This window comes from Pogona vitticeps, chromosome 6 (genome assembly GCF_051106095.1).
Source record: "Pogona vitticeps strain Pit_001003342236 chromosome 6, PviZW2.1, whole genome shotgun sequence".
In the NCBI taxonomy this organism is placed as follows: Eukaryota; Metazoa; Chordata; class Lepidosauria; order Squamata; family Agamidae; genus Pogona; species Pogona vitticeps.
Window position 1 is genome coordinate 4,127,041 of NC_135788.1, and position 19,406 is coordinate 4,146,446.

General features: G+C 45.5%; 1 protein-coding gene across 1 annotated transcript in view; it reads right to left on the reverse strand.

Moving 5' to 3' along the window:
• The window catches only part of VIPR1 (vasoactive intestinal peptide receptor 1), a 78,433-nt gene extending 67,994 nt beyond the window's left edge, over positions 1-10,439 (reverse strand). The window contains exon 1 of the mRNA XM_073002810.2: positions 10,234-10,439. Coding sequence (XP_072858911.1) covers positions 10,234-10,296 — 63 coding nt within the window. The 5' untranslated portion in view covers positions 10,297-10,439. The remainder of the gene's footprint in view (positions 1-10,233) is intronic.
• Between the last annotated feature and the right edge of the window lie 8,967 nt (positions 10,440-19,406).

Sequence of the window (19,406 nt, forward strand, 5' to 3'; positions counted from 1 at the left end):
ATAAGCTGGTTTGGGTTTGTTTGTTTTGTTTTTTAACTCATCTTCGGGTCCTCATTTCTCAGATCTGTAAATGTTGTGTGGATCACAGTTCTTGAACGTTAACGTGTTTTCAGCTCTCCGGACGGGTTATCTGCAATGTCCAAAATCACAGAACCAAAGAATCATGGAGGTAGAAGGGGCCTGTAGGGTCATCCAATCCACCCCCCTGTTCAAGGCAGGAATACAAATCCAAGGAATTCTAACAGAGGGTTCTCCACCTCCCCCTGAGGTCATGGGTCCCCTTGTCGTACTGCTCTAACAGTTAAGAAGTATTTTTCCTGATGTTCAGCCTAAATCTGGCTTCCTATAGCTTAAACCCATTATTACATGTCCTACACTCTGGGAGGTTAAATAACACATCCTGCCCCTCCTCTGAATGACAGCCGTTCAAGTCTTTGAAAAGGACCATCCTATCTCCTCTCACTCTTCTTTTCTCAAGGCTAAACGTGCCCAGTTCTTTCAGTCTTTCCTCACAGTCTGATGCTCAGGTTTCGTGTCTTGAATACAAAGCCATTTGCCATTTTTCACAAAGGCGTCAAAAGCAAATGTCTCCCACTATACACTAGCCAAATACAACAGATGGGAGGAGGCACACGATGGAGTTGTCTGCCATATCGATGTTAGAAACAGACAGAAATTTATTTCCCGAACTCTTGCATAATAACCTGAAAACTGTTTCCTTTTAGCACCAGTTAAATTTAGCACTGCCAGGACGGAGAACGGCATGATGACCCTGCTCGCCGGAGAGATGAGCAGGTCCTCAGGAAAAAAAGGGTAGCAACCTTAATTCAGCACGAGAAAGGTCAAACCCACAAAGACACTCAAACCGAAACGCCAAAGGGTCAAATCTTACAGGGGAAAATATCATGTGTCAGGGCAGTCCTGTACATACTGGTTCCATTCCAAAGGCTGCTGGCTGCAACCGAGAACCAGTCATGGGAATGTTTGTGAGACTAGAGGCATGCAATGAAAGCCCGGGAAAGACAGATTTCCTTTGTCGAATTGGCTTTCGGTGATCTGAGTACAGCAGTACAATTCGGGCATACGAATCTGTTGGAGTTTTTACAACCTCGCATGCTGCTTATAGTTTGTCTGAGTAAGAACATCTTTTCTGGGCCAGGGTGAGGGTCAATGGATCCAACACAAACCGACTGTCCCCATCTTCCTCTGAATTCAAATAGAGCCTCACCCCTCTGCTGAGTGTGCTTCTTCCTTTCCCTCTCTTTAGTCTGTCGGAAGCAGTGCGTTTGCTAATTTTGCTGTTGATCTGTTCACAACCGTAAGTAATGAAATATTTTTATTCTCTCTCCTACACATTTCTGAGAGTGAGTTGCTGAGAGGTTTAAATGCTAGTTAATGAGAGAGGGGTGGACTGGCCGGAGAACCTATAGCTATTCTCCTCTGCGAATCTCTGTACTTCTACTGCACAGCACAAAGGAATTTTAATCAGAAATTCAAAACTTTCCCACATTTGATTTTTCTTCCTTTCTGTTATGAAATCTCAGGTTCTTTCTATCCTGAATACGAAGCCATCTGTAGAATTATATACACGAAACACAAACTAAAATCTCGTGCCCAACCTTGCTATTTCCGGATGCTTTAGAAGCATTCTTCTATTTTGCCTCGAGGCTACCTGGCTGCATCAAGATTTCATAATAGCAACTTCGAAAATCCAATGAGGTGGAGCTAAAAGCGGGGATGGGGAATCATATCCATAAACCTCCTTTCGCTCCCTTGTTGACACCCAGCCGTTCGTTTTGCTCGCTTTCTCTTGCTTCCTATCCCATAATTTTGTTTTCAAGGCAGGATGGTTGAAAGGCAATTGGTTTAAAAAAAATCTTCCAGAAAAAGATGTCTCTCGACGGTACCGTTTCCCAAAGCAAGTTGGGGGCGGGGAATTTAAATCTGATGCTGCTCATAAATATTCAGAGAGCGCCATTATGTTTTATTAAACTTCTGTACTCCGCTATGTAGATCAAAGAAGAGCAACGGTATAGCCGAGACCTAACTCAAGATAAAATCAGTTTGCAGGTTCATTTTCTCTCCCCGTTGTTGTAATAATATGACGGGTGTTTGAAGATTCATTATAAATATTACCAGTAAACCTAGGGTTGGCGGTAGAGGTGGGCACGAACCGGTCCTTAGGCGGTTCGTCCTGGTTCTTTTAGAGCCGCAACAAATGTTTGGTGGTTCGGAGCCCCACCCCCTCTGCTTATTATTATTATTATTATTATTATTATTATTATTATTATTATTATTATTATTATTATTATTATTATTATTATTATTATTATTATTATCATCATCGTCGTCGTCGTCGTCGTCGTCGTCGTCGTCGTCGTCGTCATTTGTTGCCTTAGTTTGCAGCGACCATGTTCCAAGAGGCCACTAAGCGATCTGGCCGTTCTTTCCTTACTATCACCTTAAAATTAAGATTGGGAGCTAAAGGTTGGGAGTTCGATTCCCCACGGTGCCTCCCTGGAGGGGGGGGTGGACTCCTTAGAGTCCCTTCCAGATCTGCAGTTCTAAGAGGACGGCGAGGGGCGAGCGAGGCCATCAGTCCCCAAACATCCCGCCTCTGTTGCATCCCTGTCGGAGGACTTTCCGGAGTCACGCGATTGGAGACGACGGCCGCTCAAAGACGGGAGAATTGTGTATTTTAGCCAAAAAACTCGACAGCAGCTGCTAATGCTGCCATGGGTGACAGCGCATGGACGTCTCCACCACGCCCTGCCCACTTTCACACACTCACGACTACAAACTCCGTTATCCCCTGGCAGCCTGGCCACGGTCGGCCAGGATACCTGGAGGGAAGCAGTGGAGGAAAGGCTCAGCGGTTGAGATGGATTTGCTCCAGCGTAAGCGGTGATTTTAAATGAACTTTGCAACGCTAGCCTCGTAAAAACCAGGCACCAGGCAGGTCCCATTTTTCTCTTCTAGGCTGCAGGAGAAAAGTTTGGCTCTTGCCCCCCCCCCCACGTGTCTGGGACTCATGCCCAGCTGCTGACGTTCTGGGGCTCCAACCCAGAACAGCCATCCGGACAGGACGCGCCGTTACGCCTTCGGCTGGGTGCCACGGCGAGGAGCTGCTGTGAGACCGGCCGGGGGCGGGGGCTGATGAAACTGAGGACTCGAAGCGACGCAAACGCTGAAGCTAAAAATAAAGTCTGACCACCGCCAGGGCTCACAAGCGTGCACATATACACCCAGACATCCAGGGAGGGAGACACAGAGCCATGTGGGGTTTGTTATCTGTCTGTGACACCTCTCACCGGAACATCGGAAGGGCTCTTGTTCCGATGCTTGAGAACGTCTCTTGAAGCCAACACTTTCCGTTCTGCTGGCGGCTCTCTGCCCGGAAGGGCAACACGGCAGGCGGAAATCTAACAGGTGAAGTGCTTGTCTGCACTGCCAGAGTCGGAAATGCTTTGCCTGTTGAATAACCGACCGTCCCCTACTATGCCAAGCATAGAACCTCTCTTTCTTTGGAAAAAAGGCTCGGGAACTAGCTGAGTAGCTCAGGGGTCTAGGTCCCTGGCTGCGGAGCCAGAAGTGAGAGATCAATTCCCCCCACTGTGCCCCTTGGTAGAAGAACCGGCCATGTAGCCTTGGGCAAGCTGCATGATCTCTGGGTTCCCCACAAGACGGGAACAGGAAACCACTTCTGGAAAACCCTGAAAAAGGGTCATCATATATCAGAATTAATTTGACGGCACATGATTCTTATTATTTATTCAGGCTAGGAAAATAAGGCCGGGAAGGAAAGAAATATAGGGCGATTTTCTAGAGAAGGTTACTGTAAATATTGCCGGGATGCTACTTTCCATCATAGCATGGAGCTTGGCTTGCTTACGTGAGTCATTTTCACCTGGGTTTTTGTTTTGAGACAAGAAATCGTATCTTTGTTCATGTTCCTCCTCTGGATCCCTAAAGGATCACGAGAAACCCACTGAGATGATTTCAAGGACAGGGTATCCCTGCCTAATTTGGGGATCTGAACATCCAAGTTTCTCAAGAATTTGAAGCTGCTAAACCCCCACCTCTCTTTCTCTCTTTCCCCCACTTCTAAACAATTTCTGCCCCAATAGATATAGAAATGCCAGCCAGGGCTGGTGAGAGTGGTATTCTCACTTTTCTGTGTGGTGGGATCAGGTAGAAGCTATGGTCAGCAAAAATAAAATAAAAAATGTGGGACTCCATGCAGAGGAACAAGAACAAGATCTGGAGTGGAAAAACAGTGCGGGGAGCGTGCAAATATTGACAGGGATGTTGTCAAGTTTTTGGGTCTGAGTCTTGAGTTCAGGTTTTTGGTGCCTGAGTCCTCTCTTAAAAACAAGCCTGCCACCCTCCCAGCCTCCTTCACCAGAGACTACTCTGCCTCTATTTGCTTAACGACAGGACCACTACGATGTGACAAAAGCATAACTCTGGTGAGCCCCTGAGAAACTAAACGACGCCCAGGGACAAAAATGTGCCTTTCCGGAGAGCGAATGATGAAGGATAGAGAGAAATGACACCTCATGTCGATTCTCCCTTTGCTCCTCTGTCTGGGTTGAACTACGAGCCCCACTATCCCCAAGCTGGCTGGGGAAAATGGGAGTCGTAGTCTAGCCCATCTGGAGCTGCCCTTCTCCAGCCAAGGAGATCTGTCCCGGAAGAAATACACTTTAGCAACCAGGCTCGGCCGGGGCAGAGATCCTCCTGGCAGCCGTACGGAGGGACCTCAAAGCCAGAAAGCTGGGTGATTCATGGTGTGCGCGGTTCCCAGGCTACAGGCCCCCCTTGTGTTTTACCCACAGTAGGTTTACATTCCTGCACAGAAGCATCATGTTCTCTCCCGAGCGAGAAAGGCAAGCGCCAGATCTCACTCTGCCAGGCGGCTCTCCTGCCCTCCAAAGTATCTCACCATCCCCCCCCTCCAATCTGGGCCACCCCAGAGAGCTTTAGAGTAGATATGGATTTCTTTGTTTTCTCGAATCTCCAAGGGAATGCATGCAGATGATGACTGTAGAGCTGGCGTTACAGACCACGTTCTTTCCGAAAGGTACGGGAAGCTTGGCCACCCGAACACAGAATGGACTCTTTTTCAAATGCGGGGGGGGGGGGGGGCGGGCTCGGATTTAAGCCCTGGACAATCCCATCCAGAGAAGGATGCTTAAAAGTCTCGGGGCAGGACCAAACAAACCGACATGCAAATGTAAGCTACTTTCCAATGGTGTGATGAAGGCTGGCCCGCATAGCATTGAATACCCAAGGCGACACCCATTCATTTCTATGGCAGGAAGTCTGGGGTGACTCAGAGATTGGTATCTGTGCCAATGGCCTCGGAACCCTGGTGAAGGGATGGGCTTTGCACCCAGTGATTTCCTGCACCCCAGAATGCAGGCTGCTTGCACTGTCCCATAGGACTTAATGGGGACTATGGAGAACCACAGAGCTGGAAATTGTCTGTCTAAGAAGCAGTATATTGGCAATAATCATAATCATAATGTGCCATCAAATCAGTTCTGACATACGGTGACCCTCTCCAGGGTTTCCCAGGTAGAGATGACACAGAAATGCACTACCATTCTCTTCCTCTAGGGGCATGGCTTTTCTCTCTGGAGATGCACTGTGGTTGGAATCGAACTCACAACCTCTGGCCCTGCAGCCAGAAACCTAATTCACTGAGCTATCTAGCCAGCTGCGCTAGCAATTCTGGAAAACAGTGCACTAAGCAAGAGGTATAATTCTTAAAAGAAAGGCAGTGTAGTACAGTGGTTAGACAGATAGACTGCATCTCAAGATACCGGCTTCAAATCTATCTAGTCAGCATTGAAGTGCCAAGACTCACCGTGGGCGAGAGGCAGTCATCTCAAAATTTCTTGTGAGGATAACGTGTGTGGCATAAAACAATATTCAGCCCATGAGTTCATTTGAGGAAGGGGGGGATACGACTACACTAATATATAAACAATTCCCAACGTAACACATAACTTGTTATTTACAGAGCTGTGATTAATAACACACTACTTTTTCAAAAGAAAATAAAAGCCTTAAAAATGGTCAAGGATTCCCCCCCCCAATAGCTCAGTGCTTCAGAAGCAATGAATCAATTTTACATATTGTTTTTTTAAGAAAAAGGAATTACACTACCAGTTCTTACATTATTTTCCAATAGTAATGTCATTACCTGCACTTTACCTTCAAAAGTAATTGAGGATAAAAAGCAGGCAAGTGTAATACAGCAGGAAAAGAGGAAAACCAGATATGAATCAAATCAAGCCTGAACTATCTGAGGAGGCACAAAAATGTTGAAATTGAGGCTATCCTGCTTTGGGCACATCCTGAGAAGGCAGGATTCTCCGGGAAAAGATCATAATGCTGGGAAAGGTGGAAGGCAGCAGGAAAAGCGGAAGACGGAATACAAGATGGACCAATTCCCTAAAGGAAGCCATGGAGCTGAGTCTACAAGAGGTGAGCAGGGCAACTGAGGACAGGGCTCCTTGGAGACCATTCATTCATAGGGTTGGCTTAAGTCAGGGGCTGGCACACAACAGCAATACACTCCTTGTGAGATATGAAGACCGGGGTATCTTTTAGACACCTAGCCTTGCCCTGAGTTCAAAAGAGACCAGAAGCAAGAAATGGACAGGAGGACACAACATCAATCACAGTAGGAGCAAGCAGGGCTAATTGAGGGCAGTGACTTGGTGGATTGGGCTTTGATATAACTATCTAGATTCAGGTTCTGTCCTGGCCAGAAAAACCAACAGAATCACTTTGGGGATATATTTCTATTTCTGCAGCTAATGAATTTAATAGCACTATTTCCCCCCTGAGTTTCTGCCTAATGCCAATAAAGGTTTATCGTATCGTAACTTGATAGCACTGCAGTCAAGGAGGGTAATAATCAGTGGTTTGCCGAGGACGACTGGAAGGGTCTTGGAAATGAGTGGCTCAAAGCCCGTCCCCAGAAGTGGGAATATAACAACAACAACAACAACAACAACAACAACAACAACAACAACAACAACAACAACAACAAGTGCAGAGACCTGGCCATTGAAACATCTCACCTCTGGAAGAAACACACTTCCGTGGTCCCCGCAGTCATCGGTGCTTCGGGAACAATATCAAGAAATTTCACACAGTGTTATAGGCAGCTGCAGATCTCAGGTTTTTGGTTAAAACTTGTATCTGTTTATATAATACTAATGTTTTTAATAATTTTGATTCACTGTGCCTGGTCTTTTTAAATACCGTGTTTCCCCCACAATAAGTCAGGGTCTTATATTAATTTTGCTCCAAAACAACAACAACAACAACAACAACCATAAACATTAGGGCTTATTTTCAAGGAATGTTTTATTTTTTTATGGACAACCATCTACCTTGATTCCAATACAATCATGTCATCTTCTTCTGGTTGCTGCACAAGGGTGGAGGGTAGGGTGTCACTTCACTAGGGCTTATTTTTGGGGTAGGGCTTATATGACGAGCAATCCTGAAAAATCATACTAGGGCTTATTTTCAGGTTAGGTCTTATTTTTGGGAAAACAGGGTTGTTGTTGTTGTTGTTATAGCAGAGCTAGAAAGAATTCTATGGATCATTGAGTCCAGCCCCTGTCAAGCTGACCCCTTGAGAGTGAACCGAACCCATGAGTTGAACCCTGAACCTCTGCGTCCACAGCCGGATACCTAAACCACTGAGCCGTATGACAATCACTGCCATTGTGTTGTCAGTTAAAACAAAGTTAAATGTTGACTCAAGGGTTTGCTTTACATGATAGGGTGGAGTCCACAAAATCCCACAGGGATCACAGTTTGATTCCTCCAAGGTACGCAGAAATCGTAACACCTGTTGATGCGGCATCTGATTGCACTTCTTTGGTGACCATCTAAGTTTAAACAGCTACGACCCCAACGTCATGGAGGGGAGCACCTCCGGTGCTAATTCTGCATGACTGCTAAGTGGAACCTCGGTTTCAGAAGCAGTCTATCTCGAAACGAGAGCTGCTGGGGACCAAACGCTCTGCTTGGGCTGGTTCTCAGAAGTTACCAGTCAGGCTTGAACCCTGGACAGCTAGTGTAACTCTAATTATCCGCTTCCTGGCCAACCGCAATTAAAAGTCGACAGGGCTCCCAACCCCCCACGTGTATTACTCATAACAATATAGCAGCGTTTACTCATGTCAAGGTAGCCTCAAATGAAATAATTCCGTCCCCTTTTATGGGATACAAAAATACACCTTAGCTCTCATAAGAATGGTAGTGCCTGCATAAAAGGACTCCATGAAAATACAATTATTTAAACTATTAAGTCTGCTAAATTGCATTTTTTTTTCTCTTTCTCCACCTCTCTCTCCCCACCCCCTATATTTTAAACAGCCAAAGACATAACTAAGGGAAACCGAAAGGAAACACAACAGAAGCTTTCTTTTACAAGAACGCTGTAATAATACAAATAAATCTACAACTCTTTCGCTGACTCTTGTCGGGGGAAAACAGGTATTGTAGAACAATCTAACAATTAGAGGCGGAATCCATTTAGAGATGGGTCGGTTCGTCTCCTCCCATTGAAATGAATGAGGATGATCCTAAACATATTCGTGGCGTTTCAATTCATTGCAGTGAGTTAGTTGAGTATCTTTCACATAGGTTTCACCCGTCAAATACAGCATTCAACTTTCCCCGATTCAGCCGCTTTCAAATATTATGGATCGCTAACACCCACTATCCTAAACGGTGCCATCTGGGGGATGATGGGAGTTGTGGTCCAAGAGGGATTTCCTCCTCCCCAGGTTGGAGAGTGCTCACTCCCAGGATACTGGAGGGTAACCAGTTCAACGGATGCCCTCCTGCTGATTTCACTGGGGAAGGAGAGCAAACCCCTTGCCTAAATTATTGACGGAGATTAACTGTGTAAGCGCTTGGCTCCAGTTGGATCGGGTCCATGAATTCCAAGTAGATTTCCCAGGCTGGATCCCAATTTGATTGTGGGTAGACACATTTGCTGTATTACAGAGATTTACGTTGGGTTTAAATCCAGAATACTGGGTAGGTGGGCGGGAGTGGGAGTAAAAAAACCCAGGCACCAGTTTCCCAGTTAAGACCAGTGCTACCAGTGGCTGCATTGAGGTGACTATTGTGGAGAAAGCTGGAAGACACATTTCTGACTTCATGTGTTCTGGGGCTCTTTTGCCTGCCTCTTTCAAACAATCCCAAGAGTAATCGTAAGGAACACTTAGTTCTGTGACAAAAAAAGTGTGTATGTGGGGGGAAGAATTCTCTCATGCTCCCAAGGGAAGACGGAGCCCCCCACGCCCCCAAAAAGATACCCATAATAGTCCTGGATGGAAGTTCCAGCCAACCTGACACTCAACTTTGCCCAAACTTAACCCACGTTGCTAATACCGGCATCAACAACAACAGGAAGCCACCAGGTATGAATGAATGTAAAATGCCTCTGAGCATGTGCAGAGGTCCTATGGCTCATCAACACAAAGTTCCTACAGAAAAGCACCACTTCTCAAAAGTGGATCGGGACCTTCCAGATAAGACCAACTTGAACCCCTGTACTGGTTTCTCCTGAAATGGATGAACAGCCAGACTCGGAAAAGACAAAGTATTTTTCGAAAGCAGCCTGCTTAGAAAGCTAGCTCAGGCCTCAGCTGTATTTTCGGTGTCAGCCACGCCTTGCACAACATCTGGGCTGCCTCTGGTTCGAGGGGGTCTCTCCCCAGCAGGACAAACCTTGCTCCTGGCTTGAACCCACATCTCCTTCTTGCTTCCAGCTGCTGAAAACAGGGTGTGCTTGCAAAAGTTAGGTTCCCCCCACTACAAGTCCCAGCATGCTAGGTAGGGGATTCTGGAACTTGTCATTCTGAAAAGTAATTTCTGCAAGCTCATTCATGCCGGGTAGGGGATTCTGGGACGTGGAGTCTGGAAAAGTAACCTCCCCGAGTTCAACACCCGATCCAGGTGGCTGGGGGATTCTGGGACTTGTAGTTCAGAGCGGTCCGTTTCCCAAGCGCTCCAACCCGGGTAGGACTAGGAGAGGGGAAGAGGAAGGTCATACAAAATCCCTCTCTCTTTTTCAGAATACTTGTATCCACTCCAGTCTCATGAGATCTAGGACCTTGATTCATCTCCTGTTTCCCCCTTAACCCTCCCCTGCTTCGCAGAGAAGAAAGCTCTCGCTCGCTCACTCACCTGCGCCAGGAGGAAGCTGGGCAGCGACACTCCGAGCCACAGCGCCACGACTCGATACTCCATGGTGCGCGAGCCGGCAAAAAGCCTCCGGGGGGGGGGAAATACTGGAAATGCTAGCTCCGTTCTACTCCCCCTTCTTCTTGGAGAGGGTCCCCGCGGCACGAGACGAAGCCAACGAAGCGACCGCTCTCTGCCGTTGGAATCCTTCGGGATTTACCGTCGTGTAAATGAATAATCGTGGCTTTTCCATCCTGCCCTACGGGGATCGGGGCGACCGGCGGAGCTCAGGCGAAAAGGCTGCGCAAGGAGCGCCCCGCGAGCATCTCCGGCGCTCTCTAAGCCCCCAGCCTCGATCTTTTTTTTTTTTTTCGGGGCTCCTTTTTTTTCCCTCCTCCACACCCTCCACGCGCAAACCGGGCAGGTACCCCGAACCAGCCAGCCAGCCAGCGACCGATCGCGCCACCGAGAGAGCCCCGGAGCGGCGAAGAAAGCGGCCGCACCGGACGGCGCTCAAGCCAGTGTGGATTTCACGCCTGCCGACGCGCGCCGCCTGGATGGGTTTCCCGGCTCTGGGGCTCCGCCCTGGTGGGCGGGGCTAGCAAAGGGGCGTGGCTAGGCTGGCCCGGATGGCCAATAGGAAGAAGCGAGCCTGGGCTGAGCCTCCTCAAGAATGAAAGAAGCGAGAGGGAGGCGAGGATTCCGACCGGAGGTGAGACTCCGGGGCGAGCAGGGCTCCTCTTTTGTATTATCCTCTTAACACCCCTGCGAGGTGGGTCAGCGGGGAAAGTGGGCGTGGCCTATTGGAAGCCTGGTTTCTAGAACGGTGAGCCAATTTTCCCTGCGCTTCTTGTGGTTACAGACGGTCAAGTGGAAGCCAACTTTTTATCTTGAAAAAAACACACACACACACACAAACTTGCCAAGTATCATCCTAACAAGTCATTTTACAAGTTGGGAGATTGTCTTTCAGTGATGGGCCTTTTTTAAGGAGAAAGATGGGGCTCAAATCCATCCATCCATCATAGTGGCCCTAATGGGGCTTTCAAGGGAACTGAGATATTTATGGAGCGATTTTTTTTCTTTTACCATCTCCACTGTCCCAGTGAGTTTTCATGGCTGAGCGTGGATTCGAACCTGGGTCTCCTGGTTCCTAGTCCATCTCTCTATCCACTTCCACCACACAGGGGTATCTTGTGCTAGACCTTGTTATATAATAACAATGTTGAACAGGGTTGAATAGGGTATCCAGCTGGGTTAGTTTGTTACATTCTTCTCAAAAGTAACTTCCAAAGTTCTGCCCTTTTTAACACGAAACATCTCTATTGTTACATTTTTTTTTAAAAGAACGTAAACCTTCAAGGAACTGATTCAATAAAGGAAACCTTAGTCTACTACTACAACAACAGGGATTAAATCCTAGTTTTATTTCACGATTAATTTCAACAGCTTATTGATAAGCAAACCATGTTTTTCCGTATAAGTGAAAGCCAAAAATTGAGCATTTGAATTTATTGTATTAATTTTTTTTAGAAAACTCAATAAAGCTCAACCAGTTCTCTGGAAATGGCTTCCCCTGTTGTCTGTGGTTTGCTGCGCTTATTAGTTTTGCAGTAATTGCAGAAGGCCACTGTTAAGTTATTAATTGTAATTTATTTCACCGGTTGGCAATGGAAGCTGGTGTTTGCAAACTTTTTTTTTTTTTGCAAAAGGACCTTGCTATGTTTATGAATTAATTAGCTATATTCATATCCTCCTTGCCCCCTCCCATCTTGCTCCTCACAACGAACCTGCAAGGTAGGTAAGTTAGGCTGAGAGAAGAGTAAGTGGAGGTTTTACTACTAAATGAATAAAAATAGGAATGGGCTGTGAAATTTGCAGTCTCTTTCCATGCTGTTTCCTCAGAATGTGTCTGAATAAAGATTTGGTGGCTTTAACGTTTATTTTTGTCTCCTGGGATGTTTTTCATGATGGAGCCCCCCCCTTTAAAGGAGGTGGCCTAGCTCATCACTCAATCCATTGTGCCTAATTTATAGGGTCCCCCTAAATGGGAAGCAGCTTTATGGCCCATAACATAAACCAGACAAAAATTGAAAAGCACCTAATCTTTTTCTTTGTATGTGAGTTGGGCATCACTAAGTCCCAAGGTCTGTGCTTTTAAGGCAGTAAAGATGACTGGCTGTTTCAATCTAAGCTGAGCTGATTTATTAAGAAACAGAAGCATCATCATCATCATCACCATAATTCTTTGAAGATAAAGAATTGGAAAAACTAACAAAATACAGAGACCTGGCCATCGAAACATCTCGCTTGTGGATGAAACACACTTCTGTGGTTCCCGTCGTCACCGGGGCTTCGGGAACAATATCAAGGAATTTCACACAGTGCTATAAGCGATTGCAGATCTCGGAAAGCACGCCAGCAGAGCTACAAAAAACCCGGCAATGTTAGGAACCGCACACCTATTGCACTGATATTTAACAGATACACTTTGGTTTTGGGTTAAAACTTGTATCCGCTATATAATGCAGTCAATGTTTTTATAATTTCGATTGACTTGTGCCTGGTATTTTTGAATATATTTTGAATTATACCTGGTGAGCAGCGGCTGTAATTTGGAAATGATCTGACATGCAGGAGACATAGTCCTGATGTGCTGCTGACATGGCAGGTAAATGGGATCAGATAACCCATCACATAGCTATATATCTTTCATCTGTTCACCTGACCCCTTACAAATAGCTTAAGCCTCATTGTTCTGTTAGATGACTGTCCTATGAAGAATATTTCACGCTTATTCGTTTAGCAGATTTATATCTTTCCAGGTTCCAAAGCTTTTGGGAAAGCTGATGATGTAAAAGCAGCCCTCAAGCAGAGCTGGGAAAAATTCATGTTTTGGAGGACTGTGTTTTCTCTAATTGGACAATGTGTAGCCTGTATAATTAAATTGTAAACCGCCCGGAGAGTGCTTGTAGCGCTATGGGGCGGTATATAGGTCCAAAATAAATAAATAAATAAATAAGTATTTGGTGGAATGTGGGAGTTGTAGTCCACAGAACCCATGTTTCCAAACTTTGAGACCAAACTTAAAACCATCAAATCAACACAATGAGTTTACAAACACACACAAAACAGCTGTTATGAACTACATCTGGTGCAATAGTTTAGAGGTACAAATTAGTTAGTTTATTTGTATTTGTTTACTGCCCTACTAGCATTAGCACTCTCTGTTTGGTTCACAGCAAACAGTAAAATCATAAAAACACTGTATAATAATACAAAAAAAAATACAATAAAGGATAATAAACCCTGTTGCCAGTTAAAAACTACCTTTAAATAAAAATACACAAATTAAAACCCATTTGAACGTCTCAGGACAATACTTGTAATGGGTTGAAAACAGTTTTATATAATTCGGTTTTGCTTCCTGTCAAACCTCTGTGGGAGACTTGTTCTAGAGGGATGACCGAGAAAGATCAGTTCCTTGTGTTGGCTTACCAACATCCTTCTTTGAGAACAAATATTTTTGGAAGAAGAGGAAGTCAGTGTATAATCTATGTCAAAATCATACACAGGAGTATGTGGCTTTGTGTGTGTTTGACATGTGTGGCCACTCACAGAAGCTTTAAAGAGGCCGGTCTGCAGGCCGTTTGCCTTGAGAGGTTTAACACGGCCATATATCTCTCATGCCAGCCAGCCGTCAAAAACCCTGACAAAATTATGGTATATTGATAAGGCAAAGGGTGTCGTTCAAGGCAGGGAGAAAGCAGATGTTGGTAGCTCTCGGGATGACCGGCAGCCTGAATGGATGAGCGAGCACCGTCCGATATTGGATCCTTCAAATGGAATCAAGCTCTGTTCCTGAGCAGAACAGAGTTCGGGATGGGTTGGTTGACAAAACTGCAAGGGGTCTAATACGGAGAATATTGTCCTCTTGGTGCGAAAAACATTCCTGAATCAAATCAAGCAGAACAAACAAGCAGGCAAGTTCGTTCTTCCTTTGGATGGGAAGATTCCAGAGAAGACGCTCAACGGTGTATATGTTGCGTCAAGCACTGTACAGACATTCTTCTTGCACTTCGTTTATCAAGGAGTCTGAACATTTCTGAGAGCGCTCAAGGAGCTGTCTCCACGTTCATAGGAATGGTGAGGATGATTCAAGAGAGCGCAAGAAGACATGACACCTCTCCCTCTAGGTATGCACACACTTCTAGAAGCCACTCATGAATTAAAAAGAAAAGCACGAGGCAGACTTGAGTGAACAGAAGATTTTCCAAGGAAAGAAGAACGTTTACAAATGTTGACTAGCGCTACCAAAATCCCCCAGCCAGCTATGGTACATTAGGTAGGGAAATTCTGGGAAATGTAGGCCGCACATAGTAACATTTCCACAGAAAAGAAACAGGGGAAGATAACAGGATTTTTCTGCAGCTTCTGTTTCTTAGGAAGTGGCTAAAGTTTTTGGAACTTCAGAAGATGCTACCCGAAATCAATTTCTGCCTACTTCTTGAGAAGTGACTTCAGCGTAAGAGGCCGTTGAAAGCCAGCAGGGCACCACGGCTAGAAAGGGTGGAACGGGACTCGTTATTGATTTATTTTATTTTGCTTATACTGTATATTTGATTGTATCCCATTTTTCTCCTCTAGTGGAGATTCAAGGTGGTGGGTGCAAATTTAGCATCAATAATGAATTAAAGCAAACTGAGTAAAGTTTATAGCCATCCTAGATGAATATTTTAAAACATTATTTAGAAAATACAAATCTGATTTTAAAAGACCTCCCCATCTCTTTTGAATACCTCCAAATTTGGCTTCTGTGCCTACTTAGATTTTGAATGCACTGAAGTGAGAGGCAGTTACTGATGATTAGTAAAGACATAAATGGTATAAAGGAACCAGTTATTTTGCAAATAGCTGATACCTTGGAAGGCAGAAACAAAATTCGAAACGATCTGGAACTTCCTAACTTAGAGCAGTAAGACAATGGAACCAATGACCTCCGGGGGAGGAGGTGAGCGCTCCAAAGCTGGGGGCATTTTCACAAGAAAATTGGACCACCCTCTGTCAGATCTACTCTGACTTGGATTCCTGCCTTGAGCAGGGAGTTGAATTTGATGGCCTTATAGGCCCCTTCCAACTCCCTTATTCTATGATTCTATTCTTGCCCTTTCCCCCACCATGCATGTACTTGAATGGGGAAGATATGCAGGCAGAAGGCATGTATTGGCAAGCGCTCTGTAATGTCAACAACCCCGCTTGAATCTCCATAGCAGATTTTCAATGTTTTCCATTTTAAAAATTGCTCTATTTTCATTTTTTGGGGGAGGGTGTTTTATTTTATTTTTTTTCTTCGTGGACCACAGCAAACTATGGTAAGTTTTTAAAGAAATGGGAGTGCCTGACCACCTTATCTATCTCCTGAGAAATCTGTATGTGGGACAAGAAGCAACAGTTAGAACTGGATATGGAACAACTGAGTGGTTCAAAATTGGGAAAGGAGTACGACAAGGCTGTATATTGTCCCCCAGCTTATTTAACTTATATGCAGAATACATCATGCGGAAGGCTGGACTGGATGAATCCCAAGCTGGAATTAAGACTGCCGGAAGAAATATCAACAACCTCCGATATGCAGATGATACCACTCTGATGGCAGAAAGTGAGGAGGAATTAAAGAACCTCTTAATGAGGGTGAAAGAGGAGAGCACAGCTTAACATTAAAAAAAAAAACTAAGAACATGGCCACTGGTCCCATCACCTCCTGGCAAATAGAAGGGGAAGATATGGAGGCAGTGACAGATTTTACTTTGTTGGTCTCCATGATCACTGCAGATGGTGATAGTAGCCACAAAATTAAAAGACACCTACTTCTTGGGAGGAAAGCGATGACAAACCTTGACAGCATCTTAAAAAGCAGAGACATCACCTAGCCAACAAAGGTCTGCATAGACAAAACCGCATATGGTTTTTCTAGTCGTGATGTATGGAAGTGAGAGCTGGACCATAAAGAACGCTGACTGCTGAAGAACTGATGCTTTCGGATTGTGGTGCTGGAGGAGGCTCTTGAGAGTCCCCTGGACTGCAAGGAGAACAAACCTATCCATTCTGAAGGAAATCAACCCTGAGTGCTCACTGGAAAGACAGATCCTGAAACCGAGGCTCCAATACTTTGGCCATCTCATGAGAAGAGAAGACTCCCTGGAAAAGACCCTGATGTTGGGAAAGTGTGAAGGCAAGAGGAGAGAAGGGGATGACAGAGGACGAGATATTTGGACAGGGTCATCGAAGCGACCAACCTGAATTTGACCCAATTCTGGGAGGCAGTGGACAACAGGAGGGCCTGGCATGCTCTGGTCCATGGGGTCACGAAGAGTCAGACATGACTTAACAACTAAACAACAATTTTTTTCTTCTAAAGGGAAAGAAAGACGTGCAAACATATATATAGTAGCTAGCTGAGCCACCCAATGAAAAGGACATGTAAATCAGTTTTGGACCACACCGTCCAGAGTCACCAGCAGGCATCCTAGCTGGAGATTTTGGGATTTGTAGTCCAAAAAAATAAATATTTCTAAGCTCTGGAAGAGGAATGTAGGTGATTGCTAAAGCAATGTTTGATCTATCGCTATGTCAGGAAAACAAGTCTCTGGAGGAAGCCGAGCTCAAAAACCTGCTGTGATTTCTCTCGCTCCCCCCCCCCCCACTTTCCTTCTCCTTTCGTTAATTAAAGGTTTCTGCTGAACTGTTTATCTTTCCCCGCATTCAGTGCCAGGATTGAGCCCAGCAGAACTGCAGTCATTAATGTGATGAATTTTTCTTCTGTGCTGGCAGGAGATGATGTCTAAATAAAATAAAATATTATTGTAACAGCTCACCGATATCTCAGATGCTGGAACCAAATGAGCTTAGGGCTTAAAAATAGTGGCTGGCTGCATTCTGACTTGGCAAGAAGGAGGCTGTATACCAGCATCCTTTTCCTTTCCACACCTGTTACTGCGCCATCACAGTGTGTTGAGAAACTGTTGAGGCTAGAGTTTACCAGATGCCCTGCGGAGATAAAAGCAGAACGTCTGGAAGGTCTTGAACTCTGGTATTCTATGACTTGCATCTGGGCAAAGCTGGTAGTTTCCTATATCAAAAATAGGGAATGTCTTTCAGTACAAGAGCCCTTTAAGGTTTTTGTCGTTGTTGTTTAGTCAAGTCATGTCCAACTCTTCGTGACCCCTTGGACCAGAGCAAGCCAGGCCCTCCTGTCTTCCATCCAGCTTACCAAGGTTCATAGATCTTACATTCCAAGTTCCTATGCAGTATTTTTCTTTGCAGCATCAGACTTTCCTTTCACTTCCAGGCGCGTCCGCTGCTGAGCGTTCTTTCGGCTTTGGCCCAACCACTTCCTTAGCTCTGGAGCTACTTGTCCTTGTCCTCCGCTCTACCTCAGTAGCATGTTGGACCGCTTCCGACCTTAGGGGTTCATCTTCAAGCGTCATATGTTTTAGGCTCTTGTTTCTGTCCATGGAGTTTAATTAGCAAAGATACTGGAGTGGCTTGCCCGTTCCTGCTCCAGGTGGATTGCGTTGAGTCAGAACTCTCCACTATGACCTGTCCATCTTGGGTGTCCATGCACAGCATAGCCCATAGCTTCTCTGAATGACTCAAGCCCCTTCACCACAACCAAGCAGCAATCCAAGGGGATTTAAGGTACACCTTAGAATTTCTTCTTAAGCACTTATCTTAAGAGAAATTCCCTTGGCATCCAAAGGACATTTCACTTATCTTGATTTGCACAGCTTTTTAAAATGGGTGTCTTGATGTTTTACACATCCGTATATCTGTCTGTCCGTCCATCCGTCCGTCCGTCCGTCCGTCCGTCCGTCCGTCCGTCCGTCCATCCATCCATCCTGCTTTGTATGGAGGAGTTTAGCGCTATGGCACCTTGTCGCTGTAGCGCTAATGCATTCAACAGCAAAGCACTCCTAGACAACCTCCACCCCAGACTCCCTGCCTGTTGATAGGAAGACAGGATCTAAGGGTGAGAAAAAGGTGGGAGGAAAGCAACGATTGTTGAACCATCTCCCGGTACACTTGGCTGGCCTCATGGGGCAGCTGTGTCATGTCCAGACTCTGTTCTCTGCCCCCCCACAAGCAAAGAGTAAAGTGTCAGGCTGCTAAGACAAGAGGATAGAATGAAGTAGGAAGCGCTCTCAGGAGGGAGCTGGGCGTAAAGGGGGGTAAAGGAGGAAGGGGACCAACTACCTCCAGACCGTAACCTAGCAAGAGGGCCTGAGTGCGAATCACATCACACTCAATATGAATGCTGAATGACATCATTCCACAGCAACTGTGTGAGCACAGACAGCAGTTTCAAATGTAATCCAATTGCAGCAAAGCCGAATCACACCAATTTGACTTTCCAGTGTCGTCGCACCCTGATTCTCGAGCGGGTGGTGAAAAGCACGTGACAATGAAACAGTGCCAAATGGGGGCAGACGTTAAGCAAGGTATCACTTTGCAAATATTGATGGAGCAGTGTGGAAATTAAAACTTACCACTTTAGGCATATCGTGAGAAGGCAGGATTTTCTGGGGGAAAACCCCCCAATAATGCTGGAAAAAGCAGAAGGCAACAGAAAAAAAAGGGGAAGGTTATGTACGAGATGAACTGACTCCTAAAGTAAGCCACAGGTTTGAGTTTGCAAGGACTGAGAAGGGCAATTGAGGACGGGGCATTCTGGAGATCGCTCCTTCATACGTTCTCCCTAGGTCAGAGGTGACATGGCAACCTATAACAACAGTTACCTGCAACTAGTTATTTTGGGTAACAAGAGTTAACAAAGCCATCTTTCTAAAAGGAGTGCAATGGGCAGGTAAGAATCAAAAGTTCTTTTAAAGGGCATTCTGGGGTGTTTTTAAGGGACATCCAATCTACCCTTGTTGAACATTCGATCCTTGTTCCGCACAGAGTTATTTTGTTTTCCATCCTGGATGGCACTCCTTCCTATTGTGTGTGTGTGTGTTTTTCTTCTGAAGATAAATTAAAAGAAAAAGAGGAAACCACATCTGTCTTAATAAATAGGGCAAAACAGGTTTGACTAGCAAACACCAGCTACCCGCAACCAAGCAAATAAAGGAAAGATCAACAGGCTGACAAAGAGACGTTATCAGTAACTGGCTTTTTAG